General features: G+C 44.7%; 1 protein-coding gene across 1 annotated transcript in view; it reads left to right on the top strand.

Annotated features, from left to right (window-relative positions):
- Positions 1-4,527: 4,527 nt before the first annotated feature.
- The window catches only part of LOC141111258 (indolethylamine N-methyltransferase-like), a 118,615-nt gene continuing 96,612 nt past the window's right edge, over positions 4,528-26,530 (top strand). Inside the window, exons 1-2 of the mRNA XM_073603401.1 lie at positions 4,528-4,678; positions 7,150-7,357. Coding sequence (XP_073459502.1) covers positions 4,528-4,678; positions 7,150-7,357 — 359 coding nt within the window. The remainder of the gene's footprint in view (positions 4,679-7,149; positions 7,358-26,530) is intronic.

Below are 26,530 nucleotides of genomic sequence, written 5' to 3'. Positions count from 1 at the left end.
TACTGTCATTCCAGTGTGAAAGCCCCGAGGGCTTTCACACTGGAGCGATGCGCTGGCAGGACGGTAAAAAAAAGTCCTGCTAGCAGCATCTTCGGAGCGGTGAAGGAGCGGAGTGTATACCGCTCCTTTACCGCTCCTGCCCATTGAAATCAATGGGACGGCGCGGCTATACCGCCGGCAAATCGCCTCTGCAGAGGCGCTTTGCGGTGGTATTTAACCCCTTCTCAACCGCTAGCGGGGGGTAAAACCGCCCCGCTAGCGGCCGCATACCGACGCTAAAATGCCACTAATAATAGCGGCGTTTTACCGCCGACACCGCCCCCCGCCCCAGTGTGAAAGGGCTCTTATACAGCTCGGTAGCTCAAGCAGAAATTTACTGCAAAACTGAATGAGTCAGGAGATAAGCATTTCCAACTTTCTAATTTTTCTGTCTATAAAGCCTGGTACACACAAATGCCACGTACACACGATCGGACATTCCGACAACAGATGTTCGATGGGAGCTTGTTGTCCGAAATTCCAACCCTGTGTAGGCTCCATCGGACATTTTTTGTCGGAATTTCCGACAACAAAAATTTGGAGCTGGTTCTCAAATTTTCCGACAACAAAATTCGTTGTGGTAAATTCCGTTTGTGTGTACACAATTCCGACACACAAAATTCCACGCATGCTCGGAATCAAGCAGAAGAGCTGCACTGGCTAGTGAACTTCATTTTTCTCGCTCGTCGTACGTGTTGTACGTCACCGCGTTCTTGACGTTCGGCATTTCCGACAACATTTGTGCGACCGTGTGTATGGAAGACAAGTTTGAGCCAACATCCGTCGGAAATAAATCCAGGATTTTGTTGTCAGAATGTCCGATCGTCTGAACCCGGCATAACATTTTTTTTTTGCAGGCTGAACAAAAAAAAATGAAGAGCTCGGGAGGAGCCGTTTTCTTAACTATTTGATGTTAGCGATCTCCCCGGCTGAGCTATTTTGTTCTGACAGGGGCCCCTGCCAGAATACACTGGTCAGCGCTCTCAGCCATTGGCTGAGAATTCTGATGGGGTGGCAATCAGCAGACATTTTTCGGTCATGCCCCTTCAACAGAAGGGCCGAATGTCGGCCAATTTCTATCCAATTGGTCTATGCCACCTGGCATGCGGCCCGTATGTGTGGCCCTTAACCACTTGCCGACCAGCCGCCGCAGTTGTACTGTGGCAGAATGGCACGGCTGTGCGAAACAACGTTATGCCCCCCTGCTCGCCCACAGAGCTGATGCAAGTGCCTGGCGGTCGCAATCAACACCGGGCTCCCGCGATAGTTTGCAGCACATGAAGAACTGGGATCTGTGTGTGTGTAAACACACAGTTTCCGGTTCTCTGAGGGGAGAAATGACAGATCGTCTGTTCATACAGAGTATGAACAGCACTCTATCTCTTCTCCTACACAGTCCCCTCCCCCCCTTCAGTTAGAACACATACTAGGGAACACATTAACACCTTGATCGCCCCCTAGTGTTAACCCCTTCCCTGCCAGTGACATTTTTACAGTAATCAATGCATTTTTATAGCACTGATCTCTGTAAAAATGCCAATGGTCCCAAAAATGTGTCAAAAATGTGTCCGCCATAATGTTGCAGCCCCGATAAAAAACGCAGATCGCCGCCATTACTAGTAAAAAAAAAAATTAATAATAAAAATTCCATAAATCTATGCCCTATTTTGTAGACGCTATAACTTTTGCGCAAACCAATCAATATACGCTTATTGCGTTTTTTTAACAAAAATATGTAGAAGAATACATATCGGCCTAAACTGAGGAAAAAATAGGTTTTTTTTATATATTTTTGGGGGATATTTAGTATAGCAAGAAGTAAAGAAAATTGCGTTTTCTTCCAAATTTTCGCTCTTTTTTTGTTTATAGCGCAAAAAATAAAAACCACAGAGGTGATCAAATACCACCAAAAGAAAGCTCTATTTGTGGGAAAAAAAGGACGTCAATTTTGTTTGGGTGAAACGTTGCATGACCGCGCAATTGTCAGTTAAAGCAACGCAGTGCCGAATCGCAAAAAGTGCTCTGGTCAGAAGGCGGTAAAATCTTCCTGGGCTGAAGCAGTTAAAGTTGTAAAGACAGAGGTTTCTTTTTTTTTTTTTTATCTTAATGCATTCTATGCATTAAGATAAAAAGCCTTCTGTGTGCAGCTGCCCCCCCAACACCCCTAATACTTACCTGAGCCCCATCTCTGACCATTGATGTCCATGAGTGTCTCGGCCATCTGAGACTCTCCCTCCTGATTGGCTGAGACTCAGCAGCGGTACCCACTGTCAATCAAAGTTAGTCAGCCAATCAGGAGAGAGAGGGGGTGGGGCCGGGCCCCAGTTCCATGTCTGAATGGACACGGGTATCTGTGACTTGGCACGGGTGCCCCATAGCAAACTGCTTGCTGTGGGGGCACTCAACATGTTTGTTATTTCTATAGAAGAAAAAAACAGACTTTACAATCAATTCTGAATATAACCTGTAGATGTTGCTGATAAATTCATTGCGTAAAATACGTTCTTCATTTGCAGAATATTGGAAACTTTCCCTGTAATACCCATTTAATATTTTATTCAGAGAGGAAATTCAGGAGAAAGAAATGCACCTAAATTAGTTTATCAAGCAGGGTTTTAAATGTGATTCTGAACAGGAAAACATAACCTCTCCGGAGGTGTTACCAATTGCTGACTGCATTGTAATGCAAGGATACTGGATTTCATCAGGAAAAATTAAAATGAATGCATTTTAATATCTGACCACCTCTGTACCATATGCACATCCTCAGACCACCTCTGTATCATTCATATCTGCATCCTCTGACCACCTCTGTATCATTCATGTCCGCATCCTCTGACCACCTCTGTATCATTCATGTCCGCATCCTCTGACCACCTCTGTATCATTCATGTCCGCATCCTCTGACCACCTCTGTATCATTCATGTCCGCATCCTCTGAACCATCTCTGTACCATGTCAGCATCCTCTGACCACCTCTGTACGATGTCTGCAATCTCTGACCATCTCTTGTATTGTATCATATCTGCAGTCTCTGAGGGGGAGCCGGGAGAGGCATTGAAAAATAGAACGCCGCCAGGATGGGGATTATGAGAGGAGTCAGTGTGGACTGTGGAGAAGAGCCTATAGAATAAAACCAGAGCCACCAAGCTGGAGCCAACTGACTGAGCCCTGCATGGTGCACCTGAGAGGAGGTCAGTGACATCACCGTCAGACCACTCGGGGGGGGGGTCACTGGTGTAAAGGGGGAGTAAATACAACAATGTAAGGGGGCACTGATATAAGGGTTCCAGCCGATATCAGTAACCCCCTTACGTTAGTGTATTCACTCTGCAGAAGGAGTGCTCTGGTCACCAGAGTGCCCCCCACATCAGAGTTCCAGGTGTTTCCCTTTCCATCAGTCTGAAGGGGGAATTCTGGAAAACCTGATGTAAAGGGGAACTCTGATGTATAAGGCAATGCTGCAGACCCTAATGTAAGTGGGAACTCTGATGTAAAGGAGAATGCAGTGGACTCTGATAAAAGGCAGTCTCTGGTGACCAGAGCCCCCCCCCCTACATCGGAGTTCATCCTTAGATCATGATCTGCAGAATTCCCCTTTACATCAGAATTCCCTTGCACTGTAAGGGGGTATCCTGCAAACTCTGATGTAAGGAGGAACTCTGTGTTTTTGACTTTTATGTAACCTAAAGACATTACTAAAAGCACTAGCTACATGCTTATAGTTGAAAATATTGATGTTTGCACTGTTCAGCACTGTATAAGGGCATTTTAGGTACTTTCGTAGTGTCAGTAAAAAATGTGTCTCTGTCGGTAAATTTCATGATTTTTGTCAGTAAAAAATTGGTACTGTTTGTAAATTTTTGCATCCTGCCAGTAAATTGCACTTCAGTGGGAGTTGGTAACACTGAATCCTAGTAACCAACTACAAGAAACGTCTTACCTCTGTGCTTGCCAACAAGGTTTTCTCCACCAAGTACTAAGTCGTATTTTGTATGGGGATCAAATACTTATTTTACTCACTGAACTGCAACTCAATTTATAGTATTGTTTGATGTGGTTTTTCTGGATTTTTGGTTGATATTCTGTCTCTAGCATTACAAAAGTACACATATGATCAAAAATTAAAGACCCTTAATTTCTTTGTAAGTGGGCAAACTTACAAATTCTGCAGGGGATCAGATAATTATTTTCCCCACTGTATAATATTTGGGTGTTCTAAGTAATTTTCTAGCAAAAAATACAGATTTTTTACTTGAAAACAACAAATGTAAAAAAACCTGGTCTTAAAGTGGTTAAACCTTTGCAAACTCAGATGGCAATCATACCTCAGTCAGCACTATTCCCATGACTGCTTTATAAATATATTTATGATTATATTACAATAAAATGTAACCACCTTATTTCAAAGGAATATAAATAGAACTCAAACATTAAAGCTTAGTTGAAAGCAGAAATCAAAGAGGTGAAGTTCAGCATTGCAGGACGATGGATTCCACAACACATAAACTCTATCATGTACATGGAATGGATTCCAGAGGTTTTCTTGATACATATTTCTCTAATAAGGAGGACATGGTCTTTGCAGAGGATTCTATAAAATTTCCAATGGCTATGCTTCACTATCAGTTCAGCACCGGTATGTACAGCATAGATTGATGTTTTTTAACAAAAAAATGTTAATAAATCTAAAGCCTCGTACACACGATAGGATTGTTGACCAACAGAGCATCAGACTTTTGTCCGAAGGGCGTGTGCCAGGAACTTGTCTTGCATACTAATGGCACATAATTGTCGGCCAACAAACACGAATGTAGTAACGTACTATGTGGAATTTTAGCTCTTGAGCGCCACCCTTTGGGCACCTTCTGCTAATGTCGTGTTTGTATTTGGACTTTCATGTAACGGACTTGTATACAGACAATATGAAAATCTGACAACAGACCGTTGTCCACTGAAAATTTACTAGCCTGCCATCCAACATTTGCTGGTGGAAAGTTGGACAACAATTGTCTGATGGAACGTACTAACGGTCAGATTTTAGGCCAACAGTCTGTCACCACACACTTCCTTGACAAAAATCTCCTCATGTGTATGAGCTTATGAGTATCACTAACATACATGGGAGTCCCCATAGCCCTGTCCTCACAGCTTTCTATTTCTGGAATAGGGGGAATGCTTTATTTCTTGCAAAAAAACCATGCTGTTTCTATAAAAAAATTATTCACCTCACTATGGGCTCTTCCACATTTTGTTGTGTTACAACCTGCAATTGAAATTGATCTGATTGATATTTTATATCACGGATGTACATGAGATTAGATTAAATTGTCTAAATAGATAACAAAGATCAACACAAAAAATGGGTTTCCTCTGGAGCAACCAATCTCCCTCTGATTTAGTATAATTGGATAAATGAAGTCTACTTTTGGGTAAATAATGTTCCTGGAGTAAGCAAGTCCAGGATAAGGGTTTAGACCAGTTCCAATCAAGGTTGGGTTCTAGAAATAATTTTTAGAAACTTCTACAATGGGTGTTAAAAAACATTTTTATTGTGAAAAGCTGTCTTGGGTGCCACTTCCATGGGAGGCAAACAACAACTTCAAGATTAAGCCTCTGTCCATTTACTCCATCCACTGGCACAATGAAAGGATGGAGAACTCCAACTTGAGGTGGAGAGGTCAACAGTGGCAGCCTGATCCAAAGAAGATTATTGTAAAACAGAGTCATAAACTGGTACCACATTATGATGAGACGATAACAAATCATAATTTATTTCTTATGACTGTTTTATTTGGTGAATATGTCACTCTTGATCAGTATATTATCACGTTTTATTTATTTGCTTGCAAAAGGTCAATTCACAAACATTATCATATTTGTTTTCTATCTTTAAGCCCCAGTTTACACTTGTACGACTTGTCATGCAACTTTGCACCCCAAAGTCACATGACAAGTTGCACCCCATGTTCTCCAATGAGTACTGTTCATACTTGTGTGACTTAAAACTCATGCACATAGGGCGTTTTTCCTGTCGCTTTTAGGAGCATCAGACTTTTTTTTTTACAGATTAAAAACGTCTCTCCATGTTATTCTATGTGTCCACATAGGCTTTTAGGAGCTTTTAGTGTCATAGGCGTTTTCAAGCTGCAAAAAAACCCCAGGGCCAGCTCGTTCTTAGGCAGCAGCGTTACAGCTATAAAAACGCCTGACGTGGCTAAATGTGTGCTAACGCTGTATACAGCACTAACCCCGTCAAGCATTTTTAAGATGCAGTAATTGGATTTGGGAGTGGAAAATAGAAGAGGACAGAGAAACACTGCTAAACACCAATGCAGCATGAAAGGGGGAATCCTGCAAACTCTGATGTAAGGAGGAACTCTGTGTGCATTAACAACATTAACGCCAATGGAAAACACTTCTAAAAGCGCATTTTTGCTGGTGTCGGTACTGGCTTTGCAGCTTGTTTTTTTTTTTTAACGCACTGTGTGCATAAGGCCTTAAAGTCACAGCAACTTTAAAGTAGTTCCTGTACTAATTCAGATTTTCATGTGACATGAGGCCCATAGACTTCAATGTAAACCCTCAAAAGTCACATTAAAGTTGCACCTGAATCATATATATGTGTGTGCGACTTTGTAGAGCACACGCAGTCACATGGTCAAAGCCAAAGTTGCAATAAAGTCGCACTCGTCCAACGTGGCATCAAACTCGCATCAAATCACACTGTAAAGTCACAGTGGAAATCACACAATTTTGAAGTTGCACAAGTGTGAATGGAGCCTAAATGATCAGAACAGATGTAGAGCAAAGTGACTGCTTCTCTGCAAATGGCCCTCTGATCCCTTTATACTCACCTTACCCTCTCTCTCTCTCTCTCAGCTCCTTGCTCATCTGGTGCTTTCATATATGGAAGATAATGTGACATATAAGGCTGGGCCTAGCAGGAAATCCCAGAACCATATTATATATTGGTTGGGAATAATTTTTTTAAAGTTATTTTCATCTAGCACTGTCATTAAATGCCAAATTATGAAAGTGTGAAATCTTTTTTTGGCCGTGAAATTAGTTTCGGGTAAGATAACATCTGAATCTCTAATATTCCTCCAGGTCGAGTTGAGGGTACATTTTTGATTGACATCAGCCTTGGTTCCGCCATTCACAATCTTTATTCTGCCTCCAATTCCTTTAAAAATATAGTCATATTAAAATTCCAGGAGAAATGTATCATGGAACTGAACAGATGGCTACATGACCGTACCGGAGCATATGATTGGTCGCATACATCATCAGCCGCAGCTGAGTTAGAAGGAATGAGGTGATTTGTCCCCTAATGATTCATTACTTTCTGATTTTTGCATTTTAGGTTGCAGAAGATTATTTCTTTAAAGGCAACTTCTATTGTGTTTGAGTTTATTTCATTTATTAAGTTGTTTAAAATACAAACTTTTTTTCGTGTTTTTAGTCAGGTAACTTTGAAATATTGTATTTGAAATGTTAAAATCTATGTTTTCATCCAGCAGATGGAGCTCTCAGCTCTTTATAATGTTTGTATTCAGGCTCTCCTCATCTACTGTGCTGAAAAAGCACATTCACATTTTTAAAGTAGAAGTCAAATCTAAACTTAACCCTGCTCTCACCCCCATTCTAAGCCCTATACTAACTACTCTGTAAAGGAAGGATGTCTATGCTTACCTATTCTGAGGGCCCTCCGGTCCAAACTGACTACGGATGCCCCATAGTAAGCCTATGGGTGAAGAGTAATCACCGCTCAAGGTCGGTCTCCACCTGTACCAGCTCCACTGCACACTACCAGTCTGTCCATTACAGGCTTCACAGTAGAGGAAAAGGGTCCGTTTGGCCGCACATCTGATAAAATCACCTTAATTTAGACATATTCCGAAATAGACATTCCACAATGTACAATTGAGGGAAAATAGCACTAGTTGGTGTGCCATTTTACCTCGATTGTACATTGTGGAGAGTCTATTAGGAATATGTCTATATTAATGTGATTTTATCGGATGTATGGCCAACCAGACCCTTTTCCTCTACTGTGAAGCCCATAACGAACAGGGCCAGCACCTGGTAGTATGCAGTGGAGGTGGTACAGGTGGAGACCAACCTTGAGCAGTGATTACTCGTAATATAGGTGTATTAAAAAATCTCAGCAGACTTGTTTTTAATAAGCAGCTGGTATTGGCCCATTAACATGTAGAAAAGTACAGAGGTCTTGTACTTACTGTAATTGCTCATTAACCACTTGCTTACTGGGCACTTAAACCCCCTTCCTGCCCAGGCCAATTTTCAGCTTTTAGCACTGTTGCACTTTGAATGACAATTGCATGGTCATGCAACACTGCACCCATATGACAATTTTATCATTTTCTTTCACACAAATAGAGCTTTCTTTTGGTGGTATTTAATCACTACTGGGGTTTCATAGTTTGTTATAAAATTTTGCAAACAGGTAATTTTTCTTCTTTATTGATGTGCGCTGATGAGGCTGCACTTATGAGCACTGATAGGCTGCACTGATATGTGGCACTGATAGGTGGTACTGAAGGGCACTGATAGGTGGCACTGATAAGTGGACCTAATAGGTGGCACTGATAGGCACTGGTAGGTGACACTGATAGGCAGCACTGATAGGTGGCACTGGTGATGCGAAACCGGTGGGCACTGATTGGCAGCACTGGTAGACAATGATTGGCAGCACTGGTGGACACTGATAGGTGGCACTAGTGGGCATTGCTTAGCAGTACTTATGCGCACTGGTAGGTGGCACTGGTGGGCACTAATGAGGCGGCAGTGCTTCTCTGTGTGAGTGACCAATGTCCCGTTTACAGAAGCCAGTAATCGGCTTTTTTTCCCCTCCTCACGCTATCAGCGCGAGTAAAAAATCGGCCCCTTACTCCAATGTGTGATCAGCTGAGTCTGATTGACTGGATGAATAAGGTGAATATTTATGCATATAAAAAGAGAAAGGTAATAATAATTTTCGATAATGAGATGTATTTTATATATATATTAAAACTGAAATCTGGGCAGATAGAAAAGACTCAGATTAATGGAGCTCTGTAATCATTTTAAATGCAAACACTGTAAGTACCTGAATGGAACCTGTTATCCGCCTTTTGCAGTCTCAGTACTACAGGACTGGAGTGTGAGAGGAAAAAGCAGCACATGTTCATGTGGTGATAGAAGGAAGGAGCAGAGTGACAGAGAGACAAGATCATCACTGTGCTGCTTCTCATATCACTGTCCAGTCACAGAGTGGGGAGGGTCCAGGACAACCTGGGCTAAGAGGAAGTGGGTTCAATGATCCCGGCCATCAGACCGAGGACATCAAGTGGCAGAAAAATGGGGGATATCTCTGGACTGAAGGTGAATATCGCAGAAAAATCTGGTTGTGTTATTTTATCTTTTAACATGCTATTCATCTTGTTATTTGTATCTGGAGTTCTGTTTTTTTTTTTTCTTTTTTTTTTTTTTTAATCCTAAAATTGATAGATATAGTATAGAATAGATATAAAATAAAATCATGTTTATTTGTATTTGATCAGAAATTAGTGGATGTGCTTTCCAGATCTGTTGGATTAGCTGGTGGGTATTATGCCCCGTACACACGGTCGGATTTTCCGATGGAAAATGTCCGATCGGAGCGTGTTGTCGGAAATTCCGACTGTGTGTGGGCTCCATCACACATTTTCCATCGGATTTTCCGACACACAAAGTTGGAGAGCAGGAGATAAAATTTTCCGACAACAAAATCCGTTGTCGGAAATTCCGATCGTGTGTACACAAATCCGACGGACAAAGTGCCACGCATGCTCAGAATAAATAAAGAGATGAAAGCTATTGGCCACTGCCCCATTTATAGTCCCGACGTACGTGTTTTACGTCACCGCGTTCAGAACGATCGGATTTTCCGACAACTTTGTGTGACCGTGTGTATGCAAGACAAGTTTGAGCCAACATCCGTCAGAAAAAATCCTAGGATTTTGTTGTCGGAATGTCCGAACAAAGTCCGACCGTGTGTACGGTACGGTAGAGTGGTGTATTAGGCTGCCCATAGATGAACGGGCTGAATGAAAAAACTGATCAGATCCCCCTATCCACACATTCAAGGTGGATGAATGAATCCTCCCTGCTGTGTCATTGTCTTCCTGCAGCACTGATCGAGCATGGAGAATTCAACAGGGTGGTTGTACAGAAGTCAATCGGTGGATAAACTTCTGTGTAACTACAGTGCCCATACATAGATTGAAATTTGGTCAGTCCCTGCTGAATCAGTCTAATTTCAATCCATGTATGGCCAGCTTTAGATAGGAGATATTGAATAGGGATGAGCCAAACACCCCCCTCAGTTCGCACCAGAACAAAAAAATTGTGTGAACACTAACTCTAAGGGACAAAAACGTGAAAAATCAAAAGTGCTAATTTTAAAGGCTTATATGCAAGTATTTGTTATAAAAAGTGTTTGGGGGCCCGGGTCCTACCCCAGGGTATATGTATCAATGGAAAAAAGTTTTAAAAACTGATTTTTTTCAGGAGCAGTGATTTTAATAATTCTTAAAGTGAAACCATAAAAATGAAATATTCCTTTAAATATTGTGCCTGGGGGTGTCTATAGTATGCCTGTAACGTAGTGCATCTTTCCTGTGTTTAGAACAATACCACAGCAAAATGACATTTCTAAAGGAAAAAATGTAATTTAAAACTTCTTGCGGCTGTAATGTATTGTCAGATTCCGGCATGGGTCCCCCCCAGTCCATTACCAGGCCCTTCAGTTCTGGTATGAATATTAAGGGGAACCCCGCACCAAAATTTTCAAAAAAATTGCAAGGGGGTCCAACCAAAATTCATACCAGGCCCTTCAGGTATGGTATGGGTATTAAGGGAAACCCTGCACCAAAAATGATTTTTAAAATGGCGTGGGGGTCCCCTCCCACAAAATCTATACCAGGCCCTTATCCGAGCACGCAACCTGACAGCCTGCAGGAAAAGGGGGCTATGAGAGAGCGCCCCCCTCCTGAACCATACCAGGCCACATGCCTTCAACAAGGGGAGGTTGTTTTGGGGTCCCCCCTATGTGAATGGGTATCGGGTACATTGTACACATTCTCCAAAAAAAGGTCAAAAAAGTAAAAATGACAGTAGACAATTTGGGACAAAAAAATAAAAATGTTCCGTGATGTTCATTCATCTTCGATTACAGCGTCTGACGTTCCCAAGAAAAAAACCCCAACAAACCGGAAAAACTCCACCTCCATGATAAGCCCCCCACCCGCAGACCCCCACAACCACCGGGCAAGGGTTGTGGGGTAGAGGCCCTTGTCCCCATCCCCATGGGGACAAGGTGTTTTGAGGTGAACCCCAAAACATCCCCCATGTTGAGGGAATGTGGCCTGGTATGGTTCAGGAGGGGGGGCGCTCTCTCGTCCCCCCTTTTCCTGCCAGATTGCATGCTCGGATAAGGGTCTGGTATGGATTTCAAAGGGGACCCCATGACATTTTTTTAAAAATTTTGGCACAGGGTTCCCCTTAATATCAATACCAGACCTGAAGGGCCTGGTATGGATTTTGGGGGGACCCCCACGCAATTTTTTTTTACATTTTGGTGCGGGGTTGCCCTTAATATTCATACCAGACCAAAAGGGCCTGGTAACGGACTGCCCCCACAGTCCATTACCAGGCCCTTTGGATCTAGTATGAATCACATGACGTTTTTTTTCAATGATTTTTATGTATATTGCCGGGATCCGACACTACATTACATCCGCGAGCAGTTTATTTCTTTAGAAATGTCATTTTGCTGTGGCATAGTAAAACACATTACACTGATATGCTACTTTACAGGCAGACTACGGAGACTCCCCAGGCATGATATTTAAAGCAATATTTCATTTTTATTGTTTCACTTTAACTACTTGCCGACCGCTGTCAGCACATATATGTCGGCAGAATGGCACGGCTGGGCAAAGTAATGTACCTGTACTTTACTTTGAATTTCCCGCCGTGCGCGCGTGCCCCCCGGCAACGTGCCCACGTGCCTGCCGCGAGCTCCGTGACCATGCTCGCAGGACCCGCGGACTTGATCGCCTCTGGGATAACCGCAATTGTGTCATGGAGCTAAAGAACGGGGAATTGCCGATGTAAACAGCATCTCCCCGTTCTGCCTAGTGACAGGACACCGATCGTCTGCTCCCTGTCATCGGGAGTAGCGATCAGTGTCATGTCACTGCTAGCCCATCCCCCCCACAGTTACAATCACTGCCCAGGACACACTTAACCCCTCCCTGCCCCCTAGTGGTTAACCCCTTCACTGCCACTGACATTTTTACAATAATCAATGCAATTTTATAGCATTGATCGCTGTATTAATGCCAATGGTCCCAAAAATGTGTGAAAATTGTCCGATGTGTCCGCAATAATGTAGCAGTCACGATAAAAATCGCTGATCGCCGCCATTACTAGTAAAAAAAAATATTAATAAAAATGCCATAAAACTATCCCCTATTTTGCATACGCTATAACTTTTGCGCAAACCAATCAATATACGCTAATTGCGATTTTTTTTACCAAAAATATGTAGAAGAATACGTATCCACCTAAACTGAGGAAAGAAAATGTTTTTTTATATATTTTTGGGGGATATTTATTATAGCAAAAAGTAAAAAATAATGCGTTTTTTTCAAAATTGTCGCTCTTTTTTTGTTTATAGCGCAAAAAATAAAAACTGCAGAGGTGATCAAATACCACCAAAAGAAATCTCTATTTGTGAGGAAAAAAAGACATCAATATTGTTTGGGAGCCACCTCGCACGACTGTGCAATTGTCAGTTAAAGCGACGCAGTGCCGAATCGCAAAAAGTGCTCTGGTCAGGAAGGGGTTAAATTCTTCCAGTGCTGAAGTGGTTAAGCATCATTAAAATCACTGCACCTGAAAAAACTGCAGTTTTTAAAACTTTTTTTGCATTGATACATGTCCCCTGGGGCAGGAGCCGGGTCCCCAAACACTTTTTATGGCAATAACTTGCATATAAGCCTTTAAAATTAGCACTTCTGGTTTTTCGTGTGGGCGGCTCCGCTGCGGGTGACAGTGTGGGCGGATAGGTCAGTGAGTGGGCGGGTGAGAGAGGGGGGGTAGCTGGGCGGCTCTGTGTGTGACTGTGAGTGGGCTGCAGGCAGGGGAGCAGAGAGATGACATCATCTCTCACCACCCTGCAGTTTGCGCCCGCCCTGCATCCCTGCAGTTCCACCCTCACTGTGAAGGCAGCTGTGGGCAGCAGAGAGGTTACATCATCTCTCTGCTGCCTGACTCTGGGGCATAGCAAGAGACCACCTTAGCAGGAAAGTGACATGGCATGTGACAATCTGCATCTGATGACAAGCGACGTGGCAAGTGACAATCTGCAACGTGCGTGTGACAGACCTAGCCGGGAGAGAGACTTTTGGAGGGGACTGAATGCTAGCCTCTTGCCGATCGATCGTGGGCCCTGGCAGTTGGGGGAATGGTGCTCTTTGTAAGCTGTATGCCTGGGGACCCTTGAGGTGGTATTACTGTGGATTTGGGTCCTGGTCCCCCAGGACACACAGTCTCTGGAGACCCTGGATTTGCCATATTAGAAATACTGGCTGATTCATAATGCTGGGACAAATACTGTTAGGAGATGCTGATGTCCATTCCAGCCACCTGTTTGTCTGTTGTCTGCTAGAATGTGTATTGTAAATAAGTCTGAGCTACAAGACAGCCAGTCTGGCCTAAAGGTCTTGTCTGAGTCATCTAGGCTGTCTAAAGGGATTAGTTAATTAGCCCATGTTAATTAGGTTTATGGTCACAGGTGTATGTTCAGAGTAATATGAGCAGAAGGTATACACCTCCTCTTTTACTGTATAAAAGAGCCTGTATTCCTTTCAATAAAAGAGATTCCTGGTTGAACTTACATACAGCCTGCCTGGTGTTTGTTCTGAGCTACACAACTGGATTAGAACGGCACATAGCTGTAGTTCTAATCCCGGAGCATCAGATGACTGAACCATCAGACGTGCAATCTGCAATCTGATTCTATAGCAGCAGAGGAGTGTCGGGAGAGTGGAACCGAGCGAGCAGGGGCTCGTTACATTGGTTGGCAGCCGTGGGATTTGCTCTCCAGTTACTGGGACACTCCAAACCAGCCTGCAGAAGAGCCACGCTGAAAGACTTACTTGAAAGCCGTGGAGGGAATGGTGGGATCGTGCTTCCTTGCCGTGAACACATCCAAACCATCACCTGGATCCAAAGTCCAGATAGCAGGAGAGGAGAGGTACAGATACCAGCCACCATGGAAGAGGAATTCAGAAGGAGGTTGCGAGAGATGCAGATACAGCACAAAGGACCAGCATCAGAGCAGGTCCTGCTAGGATGGTTTTATTCTATCCGCTGCGAACTCTGGAAGGAAGCGCGAGCCTGTGAGCAGCGAAACCAGGGAAAAGTTCTCCCCTCCATCCATGTAAGGTACTGGTCGCAGTATGAAGTGCGAATGCTGTTATTGAGGGAACAGCCGAACCAGGAGTGGACAGCTGAGTTAAGCAGGCTGATCCAGGCAGAAATGCGGTTGGACGAGAGCTACAGAGCCCTCCAGTGGTATGTAGCCCAAGTGTGCCCGTGGACAGTGGATGACAGCCCCACGGAAGGCTTTGACTACGATGGCCTGGGATTGTTGTACTGAAAGCTGTCCAGGGACCCTGACTTTGGGAGTGATCGGGAGTGGCGTTTGGAGGAAATAATGGAGCACAGAGAGCGAAGACTGAATGTCTCGGAAGTGCACTGGGCACAGGAAGATTTGGAGTTTCTGGCCGTTCAGGAATGGCAGCTTGAGATGGCCTACAGACAGCTGCTAGACTCCGCTCAGCAGCAGGGTGGGGCTCCCTTTGCTTGGGACTATCAGGAAATACAAGTTGACAACTCTGAAATCCTGGCTGAAGAGCTGACAATGTGGCAGAGTAACAGTGTGCTTTGTCAACCTGGCCCCGCAGCTATGGAGGCGGAGGTCTTATGGTGGATGCAGCAAGTGCTGACTGACCTTGATGAACCTGTTTCTGCATTGGATGATCTTGGATGGAGGAATGTGCCTGTCCAGCAGCATGCCAGAGAATCGGCAGTGGAAAATCTGAAGATTGCCATCCCCAAACCTTAAGTGCTGACAACAGGGCAGAGCTCTGCTAACCTCTGCCCAGCACTGATAGCATCTTCTGGGTTCCAGGGACAGGAGATGGTGAACCTTTATCCCCAGACACCAGTTGCAGAGACAGGGGATTTGATAGACTTTTCTGCTGAGGAAGAACAACCTGCCAAGCCTCCAGCAGAAGAGCTGTTATTAGGGCCAAACTTCACTGTGCTCTGCCCAGCACTGATAGCATCTTCTGGGTTCCACGGAGGGGAGATGGTGAACCTTTATCCCCAGACACCAGTTGCAGAGACAGGGGATTTGATAGACTTTTCTGCTGAGGAAGAACAACCTGGTGAGCCTCCAGCAGAAGAAGAGCTGTTATTAGGGCCAAACTTCACTGTGCTCTGCCCAGCACCAACAGAAGTATCTGTGAAGTTACAAGGAACTTCCCCAGCTGAAGCGCTGGCAACCGGACAGAGGGTCCAAGATCTCTGCCCTATACCTGTGGCGGTTCCGGAGGCTCAGGGTGAGAAGGAGGTGGTCACTTCCCAGCAGCAGATCAGGATACAGGGGGAGAAGGGAGAGGAGGTGTTCGTTGTCCCTCCCCAACAGTTGGCCAGGGTGGAAGAAGTGGTCTTTCCTCCCTAGCAAAGATCTGTGCACCTGGGAGACAGTACCACAGACATATTGTCCCAACATCCAGATGAGGGAATGGAAAAGGAAGCAGCCGGCTCACCTCCCCAATGGCAGCTACACAGTTTGGGAGTGGAGGAAGCCGGCCTCCTGCCCCAACGGTTAGCTGGAGTGGAGGATGCGGAGTCCCCAGCAGAAGTGCTGGCAACAGGGCAGAGTGCTACCAACCTCTGCCCAGCACCGGCAACAACTACAGAGTTCCAGGGAGGCGGGGCAGTCGGCCTCCCTCCCCAACAGTTAGCCGGAGCAGATGGTGTGGGGTTTCCAGCAGAAGGGCTGGCAACAGGGCCGAGTACTGCTGGACTCTGCCCTCAACTAACAGAGGATGGATTTCCTGTGAAGGTGGATGGGACTTCAGTCTCCACCTGTATACCCCAGGGATGCTGGGCAGTCGGCCCAGATCCCCAACAGCATGATGGAGTGAGCCCAGACACCCTGTCTTCTCTCCAGCGGCAGAAAGGACTCCAGGGAGAAGGGCCAGTCCAGGCCTCTCCCCAGCGGCAGATATGTTCTCTGAGAGAGGCAGAGGTTGGCTGGGTGAGTAATGCTTTGTTTGGAACAATTTGTTTGGGGTACTGCGTGGGTACAGGCATTAGAGGACTGGAACTACTGACTAACTTCAGAGTCAACCCGTCTGGGGTCTCCTCCTGTGTTAGTCTCCTGCCGAAAGAGGAGAAATGTGACAGACCTAGCCAGGAGAGAGACTTTTAGAGGGGACTGAATGCTAGCCTTTTGCTGATCGATCGTGGGCCCTGGCAGTTGGGGGAACAGTGCTCTTTGTGAGCTGTATGCCTGGGGACCCTTGAGGTGGTATTACTGTGGATTCAGGTCCTGGTCCCCCAGGACACACAGACTCTGGGGACCCTGGATTTGCTATATTAGAAATACTGGCTGATTCATAATGCTGGGACAAATACTGTTAGGAGATGCTGATGTCAATTCCAGCCACCTGTCTGTCTTTGCCTGCTAGAATGTGTATTGTAAATAAGTCTGAGCTACTAGACGGCCAGTCTGGCCTAAAGGTCATGTCTGAGTCATCTAGGCTGTCTAAAAGGATTAGTTAATTAGCCTGTGTTAATTAGGTTTCTGGTCACAGGTGTCTGTTCAGAGTAATATGAGCAGGAGGTATACACCTCCTCTTTTACTGTATAAAAGAGCCTGTATTCCTTTCAATAAAAGAGATTCCTGGTTGAACTTACATACAGCCTGCCTGGTGTTTGTTACACAACTGGATTAGAACGGCACATAGCTGTAGTTCTAATCCCGGAGCATCGGATGACTGAACCATCAGACATGCGATCTGCAATCTGATTCTATAGCAGCAGAGGAGTGTCGGGAGAGAGGAACCGAGCGAGCAGGGGCTCGTTACAGTGTGGCAAGTGACAATCCGCAACGTGTGGCAGGTGACGTGGCAAGTGACAATCCGCAATGTGTGGCAGGTAACGTGGCAAGTGACAATCCACAACGTGTGGCAAGTGACAATTCACAATGTGTGGCAGGTGACATGGCAAGTGACAATCTGCATCTGGTGACAGGTGATGTGGCAAGTGACAATCCGCATTTGGTGGCAGGTGACGTGGCAAGTGACAATCTGCAACGTGTAGCAGGTGACGTGACAATTCACAGCATGTGGCAGGTGACGTGGCAAGTGACAACCCTCATCTGGTGACAGGTGACGTGGCAAGTGACAATTTACAACGTGTGGCAGGTGACGTGGCAAGTGACAATCCACAAAGTGTAGCAGGTGACGTGGCAAGTGACACTCCACAATGTGTAGCAGGTGACGTGGCAAGTGACAATCCGCATTTGGTGGCAGGCGACGTGGAAAGTGACACACTCAGGGCTCCCACTGATTCTGCATTATGGTGAGTTGAACTATTTCATTTTATATTACAATGTAAGAATAGAAATAATGCGCTTCAATCATCCTGACACTATAATAACCATGGTGCCGTGATGATTGAAGGGCCAACACCAGCCGTTTCCCCGATAAATTGCCCGCAAAAAAAGGTATTTTCTGGCAGTGCCCCTCCCGAGACTGAAGTCCGCTCTCTTCTGATGTCACGGATATCAGTCTAGGCATAGCATCATCCGACAATGGGAGTCAGGATCTGCCATGTGCCTGGACTGACACCCATCTCAGCCTCTCAGCGAGCCGCCCCTCCACAGCTCAGTGCTCCAATGAGCATGGAAGAAGATGAGCAGAGAGCTGTGACTGACAGTCTGCAGCTGTCTGCTCATAGAGCTGTGAAAACCAAGCGATCGGCGGTGTTCGATCGCTCGGTTTTCAGTGCAGAGGATCCGGGGGACAGATGCATCATTGCAGTGATGCTGCATCCACTGAGGTAAGTATAAATCTAAAAAAAAAAACCCTTACTTCTCTTTTAATTATTAATATTGGAAGCAGAAGAGAAAACTACAGATCTTCCAAAGTCCACCATTGTAAGGGCAATAGGATTGACACTGTTATGTGTCAAGGAGATAGCATAAGATGACCATATTGCTGCCTTAAAAATCTCCAATGGAGTGCAATCCTCTGCATGTTGCTATAGACCAAGGATCTCCAAACTACAGCCCTCCAACTTTTTTGAACTACACATCCCATAAGGCATTGTAAAACTCTGATATTCACAGACATGACTAGGCATGATGGGAATTGTAGTTACTGAACAACTGGAGGGCCATAGTTTAGAAACCCCTGCTATAGACCAATGGTCTCCAAACTTTCTAAACAAAGGGCCAGTTTATTGTCCTTTAGACTTTAGGAGGGCAGGACTGTGGACATTTGGAGTAGAGAAAGTCTTGACATCAGTGGGAAATCAATGCCCTTATCTTTGGTGTCAGTGGGAGGAATTATGCTCCATCATTGGTGTCATTGAGCCCCATTGTTGGTGTCATCAGAGATAAATTGTGCCCCATCATTGGTGTCACTGGGAGCAATTGTGCCCCTTCATTGGTGTCAGTTGGAAAAATGATGCCCTATTTTTGGTATCAGTAGATGAAAGAGTGCCCGAAGGGCTGGATAACAGCAGGCAAAGGGCCGCATCTGCCCCTAAGGCCACAGTTTGGAGATCAATGCTGTAGACAAAGATAAAGCTTTCGTGAATATTCTTTAATATCAATTGGAACTTCCATGCCCTGGACAGAGTATGCCTTTTTGATGATTTTTTTTCTTGCCATGAGGAAAATGGTTCTGGAAGTCACTGGCTGTCTTTTACATGGTCTTCATGGTAGTACAAATACATTTTCTGTGGCACCATATTCTGCTCTTTTACAGATAAATTTGGATGTAAGAGCATGAAGTTGGTCTATGATAAGTTTGGGAAAATTGGCAAGACTATTTCTTGATTTAACAACTTCCAATTCTGATACTTCTCACAAACATGTAAAAATCTACATTTGTTTTTGCTGGACAATTATTTAGAACTCCCAAACATTGTATATACCCTATATGTATTTTAGCAGAGGCCCTATAGAATAAAATAATGGGTATTTGTGCAGAGGATTTTCAAACACAATTTTTTTTGGAAGAAATACACTTTAATGAATTTACTTGCACGCAAACACAATATAATACCCAATTTTTGGTAAAATATAAAAGATAACGTTACGCCGAGTAAATAGATATCTAACACGTCACACTTTAAAATTGCGTACACCCGTTGCATGGTGCCTAACTACGGTACTAAAAAATTCTCCATAGGCGACTCTTTAAATATCTTTACAAGTTGTTTAGAGTTAAACAGAGTTACCTTTTACCTGCTAACCACTTGGGCGGGGTGAAGTGTGCAGCAGCTGGACTATATCTTCCTATTTCTGCAGTATGCTTTTGGTCTGGGCGGACCTCTCCTCAGCCTGCACCCTCACTAGTCAGCAGCATCCAACTCATGGGACCTTGACAACATGAGCTGGTACCCTTAAGCATTTATCATGAGTCACAGTGAGTATGTCCAGGTTCCCTGGTAGGGATGAGCTTCGAGTTCGAGTCGAACTCATGTTCGACTCGAACATTGGCTGTTCGCAAGTTCGCCGAACAGCGAACAATTTGGGGTGTTCGCGGCAAATTCGAATGCCGCGGAACACCCTTTAAAAGTCTATGGGAGAAATCAAAAGTGCTAATTTTAAAGGCTAATATGCAAGTTATTGTCATAAAAAGTGTTTGGGGACCTGGGTCCTGCCCCAGGGGACATGGATCAATGCAAAAAAAAGTTTTAAAAACGGCCGTTTTTTCAGGAGCAGTGATTTTAATAATGCTTAAAGTCAATCAATAAAAGTGTAATATCCCTTTAAATTTCGTACCTGGGGGGTGTCTATAGTATGCCTGTAAAGGGGCGCATGTTTCCTGTGTTTAGAACAGTCTGACAGCAAAATGACATTTTGAAGGAAAAAACTCATTTAAAACTACCCGCGGCTATTGCATTGCCGACAATACACTTAGAAGTTCATTGATAAAAATGGCATGGGAATTCCCCAAAGGGGAACCCCGAACCAAAATAAAAAAAAAAAAAATGACGTGGGAGTCCCCCTAAATTCTATACCAGGCCCTTCAGGTCTGATATGGATATTAAGGGGAACCCCGGCCAAAATTAAAAAAAAAAATGACGTGGGGTTCCCCCTAAATTCCATACCAGACCCTTCAGGTCTGGTATGGATTTTAAGGGGAACCCCGCGCCAAAAAAAAAAAAAACGGCGTGGGGTCCCCCCAAAAATCCATACCAGACCCTTATCCGAGCACGCAACCTGGCAGGCCGCAGGAAAAGAGGGGGGGATGAGAGTGCGGCCCCCCCTCCCTCCTGAACCATACCAGGCCACATGCCCTCAACATTGGGAGGGTGCTTTGGGGTAGCCCCCCAAAACATCTTGTCCCCATGTTGATGAGGACAAGGGCCTCATCCCCACAACCCTGGCCGGTGGTTGTGGGGGTCTGCGGGCGGGGGGCTTATCGGAATCTGGAAGCCCCCTTTAACAAGGTGACCCCCAGATCCCGGCCCCCCCCTGTGTGAAATGGTAAGGGGGTACATAAGTACCCCTACCATTTCACGAAAAAAGTGTCAAAAATGTTAAAAATGACAAGAGACAGTTTTTGACAATTCCTTTATTTAAATGCTTCTTCTTTCTTCTATCTTCCTTCATCTTCTGGTTCTTCTGGCTCTTCTGGTTCTTCCTCCGGCGTTCTCGTCCAGCATCTCCTCCGCGGCGTCTTCTATCTTCTTCTCCTCGGGCCGCTCCGCACCCATGGCATGGGGGGAGGCTCCCGCTCTTCTCTTCATCTTCTTCATCTTCTTCTCTTCTTCTTTTCTTCTCTTCTTCTAATCTTCATTTTCTTCTCCGGGCCGCTCCGCAATCCATGCTGGCATGGAGGGAGGCTCCCGCTGTGTGACGGCGCTCCTCGTCTGACAGGGGACATGACAGGACTTCCCTGTGGCATTCCCCGTGACGTCACAGGGAAGTCCCGTCAAGTCACCGTGCGTCAGAGTGGGGCGGGGTCACCGGGTGGCCCCGCCCCCCCGTTATTTAAGAACTGTCAGACGAGGAGCGCCGTCACACAGCGGGAGCCTCCCTCCATGCCAGCATGGATTGCGGAGCGGCCCGGAGAAGAAAATGAAGATTAGAAGAAGAGAAGAAAAGAAGAAGAGAAGAAGATGAAGAAGATGAAGAGAAGAGCGGGAGCCTCCCCCCCATGCCATGGGTGCGGAGCGGCCCGAGGAGAAGAAGATAGAAGACGCCGCGGAGGAGATGCTGGACGAGAACGCCGGAGGAAGAACCAGAAGAGCCAGAAGAACCAGAAGAGCCAGAAGATGAAGGAAGATAGAAGAAAGAAGAAGCATTTAAATAAAGGAATTGTCAAAAACTGTCTCTTGTCATTTTTAACATTTTTGACACTTTTTTCGTGAAATGGTAGGGGTACTTATGTACCCCCTTACCATTTCACACAGGGGGGGGGCCGGGATCTGGGGGTCACCTTGTTAAAGGGGGCTTCCAGATTCCGATAAGCCCCCCGCCTGCAGACCCCCACAACCACCGGCCAGGGTTGTGGGGATGAGGCCCTTGTCCTCATCAACATGGGGACAAGGTGTTTTGGGGGGCTACCCCAAAGCACCCTCCCAATGTTGAGGGCATGTGGCCTGGTACGGTTCAGGAGGGAGGGGGGGCCGCACTCTCGTCCCCCCCTCTTTTCCTGCGGCCTGCCAGGTTGCGTGCTCGGATAAGGGTCTGGTATGGATTTTTGGGGGGACCCCACGCCTTTTTTTTTTTTTTTTTTGGCGCGAGGTTCCCCTTAAAATCCATACCAGACCTTAAGGGTCTGGTATGGAATTTAGGGGGAACCCCACGTCATTTTTTTTTTTAAATTTTGGCCGGGGTTCCCCTTAATATCCATACCAGACCTGAAGGGCCTGGTATGGAATTTAGGAGGACTCCCACGTCATTTTTTTTTTTAAATTTTGGTTCGGGGTTCCCCTTTGGGGAATTCCCATGCCGTTTTTATCAATGAACTTCTAAGTGTATTGTCGGCAATGCAATAGCCGCGGGTAGTTTTAAATGAGTTTTTTCCTTCAAAATGTCATTTTGCTGTCAGACTGTTCTAAACACAGGAAACATGCGCCCCTTTACAGGCATACTATAGACACCCCCCAGGTACGAAATTTAAAGGGATATTACACTTTTATTGTTTGACTTTAAGCATTATTAAAATCACTGCTCCTGAAAAAACGGCCGTTTTTAAAACTTTTTTTTGCATTGATCCATGTCCCCTGGGGCAGGACCCAGGTCCCCAAACACTTTTTATGACAATAACTTGCATATAAGCCTTTAAAATTAGCACTTTTGTTTATTCATGTTCGTGTCCCATAGACTTTAACGGTGTTCGTGTGTTCGAACGAACTTTTTTCCTGTTCGCATGTTCTGGTGCGAACCGAACAGGGGGGTGTTCGGCTCATCCCTATTCCCTGGTCTCTGCTTTGGTCCATTGTGTACTTATGGAAGCTATGCACTTTAGAGCCTTATTTCTATACAGGATCTTGCTGCTTGGCCAGTTTATATTTAAATGTAGTCTTATCTTCATTGCTTATGATTAATGCCTCACCTGAAGGCACTACTCTGGTGAATGAGTTGTCATCTCGGGCACATCCCAGCATGTACACAGGTCTAAACAATCTCAACATTGAGGCTAAGTTCTTGTCTCTGACTGGATCATATGGACTGTTGTGAATAGTTGGACAAATTACAGTTTTCAAGACTTTTTGATGGTTTATCTGCAAGTATAATGGCTCCTTGGATGTCTCAATCTGACACTTTGCTGAATGTGTGAGCCATGGCTGATATTATCAAGTTATACAGCTGGGGCACGTTTTCTTAACCCTTTAGATGCAATTTCCTGCACAATTGACCTTTGTTTAGGAGTCTAAACTTACCAGATTATTTTATCTTTCATTTGTATGTTCACTTTTTAGTGATGACATATAATGTTTTACACATTGTTTTGGTAGAAGTTTCAGTACTTTGGCACGTTCTTACAGGGATTATCATATTTTGAATACCAAACACTTAGCTTATTGCTTCCACCTAGACTTTTCTCAGTGGGCACTCTGATTGGTATGCATGGTTTATTATGCTTCTTTTGCAGTGCCATCACATAGTAATCTAGAGTCCCAGGGCGAACATGCTAAACTGCGATGTTGAGATGTATGAACATTATGGGTGTTACCCTGTTTCCCCGAAAATAAGACCTAGCGTGATTGTCGGTGATGGCTGCAATATAAGCCCTACCCCCCAAATAAGCCCTAGTTTAAGTCCTTGTAGGTCTTATTTTCAGGGTAGGGCTTATTTTCGGGGAAACAGGGCAGGGCTTATTTGGGGGGTAGGGCTTATATTGCAGCTGTCACTGACAATTACGCTAGGTCTTATTTTCAGGGAAACCGGGTATTTACTAAAGGCAAATCTACTTTGCACTACAAGTGCACTTGAAAATGCACTTGGAAGTGCAGTCACTGTAGATCTGAGGGGGACGTGTGAGGAAAATAAAAAACAGCATTTTAGCTTGCACATGATTGGATGATAAAATCAGCAGTGCTTCCCCTAATTTCAGATCTTCCCCTCAGATATACAGCGACTGCACTTCCAAGTGCACTTGTAGTGCAAAGTGGATTTGCCTTTAGTAAATAACCCCCATGTGTCAGCAAAAATAACCCCCAACACAAAATTGAGCACTAATCTACATGCTTACCCCCTAAGCATAAACCTCCAAGTACAAATCTGCCCCCCTGCTGAAATCCCCCCTCTGAGCGCAAATCTTTGCCCCCCATCCCCTAAATCCCCCCCCCAACCCAAATACTCCTCCCCAAAAAAAGTCACGCCTCCTACCACAAATCCTCTACCCCTCAAAATCGCTCCAAGTACACATACCCCCCCAACCCACCCCACCTCACATGAACCCACAGTGCCCAGGGCAGCTGCCCGTTCTGCCCACTCCTTGTCCCGGGCCGGCTTTTTTGCACATGAACTTCCACACCAGTGTAGCACATTAAGAGGGTGGTCTTGTATTTACACTAGTAATATTTGCGCCATTTTGAAGTTTATTTTGGATTATAGTCTATTCCACTATCAAGGAGAGCATTTAATCAGGTCAGGATTGAAAACATTGCTACCATGAGGGCTCGTTCACACCAGACATGCATGAAAACTGATGGGAACTGAAGTGAAAACCGTGCAGATTTCACTTGGAGAGACATCAGTTTCACATCAGTTTTCATGCGTGTCAGTTATGTGCCCTGATCACACCAATGTTGATGCCATGTCAGTTTTTTTCCCATGCAGAAAACTGCATACACGTTGCAGATTCCTGCGCAGAAAAAATCTGCATGTTGAGGTGTGAACAGGGCATGAGGCCTTAGCCCATGGATCACACCATGGTGCAGAGACTCCAGTTTTTCTGCATGCGTTCTGCAATGACAAAAAAAAATGGTTCTCTATGTTCCCTGTTCACACCACAACACTGGTATCACGTGTGGATTTTTAATGTGCAGAAATCTTAAATGTGTATGCAGTTTCCCACATGGAAAAAAACCTGACATGACATCAACATCGGTGTGAACAGGGCACAGAACTGACATGCATGAAAATTGATGTAAACTGACGTGAAACTGATGTTTCTGCAAGTAAAATCTGCATTCCCTTCAGTTCCCATCATTTTTCATGCACGTATGGCGTGAACGAGGCTTAATGCCCCGTACACACGGTCGGACATTGATCGGACATTCCGACAACGAAATCCTAGGATTTTTTCCGACGGATGTTGGCTCAAACTTGTCTTGCATACACACGGTCACACAAAGTTGTTAGAAAATCCGATCATTCTGAACGCGGTGACGTAAAACACGTACGTCGGGACTATAAACGGGGCAGTAACCAATAGCGTTCATCTCTTTATTTATTCTAAGCATGCGTGGCATTTTTGTGCGTCGGATTTGTGTACACACGATCGGAAATTCCAACAACGGATTTTGTTGTCGGAAAATTTTATAGCCTGCTCTCAAACTTTGTGTGTCGGAAAATCCGATGGAAAATGTGTGATGGAGCCTACACACGGTTGGAATTTCTGACAACAAGGTCCTTCGGAAAATCCGACTGTGTGTACGGGGCATTAGTCTTGCATCAAGATTACTTTTTTCTGTGGGCTATGTCACAGTCTTGTGATATTTAACCACACATATTTACCTCTGAGTTCAGCATTTCATTTATTCCTGTGAACTTATTTTTATATTTACATATTCATCATCTTTGCTGGATTCCATGATACCTCGTAAACCTACACAGACTATTCACATTATTCCCTTTTTCTCAGTTGGAGATCATTTTATTCACTCAAGCGAATCCTGTACATAGACTCGTTCCAGTTTATTGTGTCCCTTAGGTTATTTCATCAGCTTGCTTAGATTGTGCTAGTTTTGACCCCCTATCTTACACAATATTTCTGTTAAACATTTGTGTATTGAATATTATTGTTGATAGGAGAGATATCGTATGGGGTCTTTGTCCTATTTTCCTTCTATGAATTTTAGACCTTTTCTTGTAATTTGTGATTGAGTTTTACGATTGGGATTTAGTACACAGGTTTATTATCATGGCACAAGCTCCATCTCCCTCACCTAAGTTTTTTTTTTCCTGTCTTTTAAGACATTTTTTTTTTTTAGCTTTTTCGTACTACATATTTTAAAGTGAACACCAATAACTAAACAACATTAAAAAAATGAATAATTAAACTTCTACACTTGTTCAGTCATATTTTTGAAGCCTCCACATTACCTACAGTATTTCTTCTGTTCGGACAAGCGAGCCCCCCCTCCTGAACCATACCAGGCCACATGCCCCCAACATAGGGGGGTGGGGGCTCTGCCACCCCGCCCCAAAGCACCTTGTCCCCATGTTGATGGGGACAAGAGCCTCTTCCCAACAACTTTGGCTGTGGTTGTCAGGGTATGCTATGCAGGCAGGGGGCTTATTGAAATCTGGAAGCCTCAGATCCTGCCCCCCCATATGAATGGGTATTGGGTACATCGTACCCCTACCCATTCACCAAAAAAGTGTCAAAAAGTAATAACCACAAGAAACTGTTTTTGACAAGTCCTTTATTAAAAAATAAAAAAT

The sequence above is a fragment of the Aquarana catesbeiana genome, linkage group LG10 (genome assembly GCF_042186555.1).
Source record: "Aquarana catesbeiana isolate 2022-GZ linkage group LG10, ASM4218655v1, whole genome shotgun sequence".
NCBI classification, from domain to species: Eukaryota; Metazoa; Chordata; class Amphibia; order Anura; family Ranidae; genus Aquarana; species Aquarana catesbeiana.
This window is presented reverse-complemented; position numbering and strand designations above follow the sequence as displayed.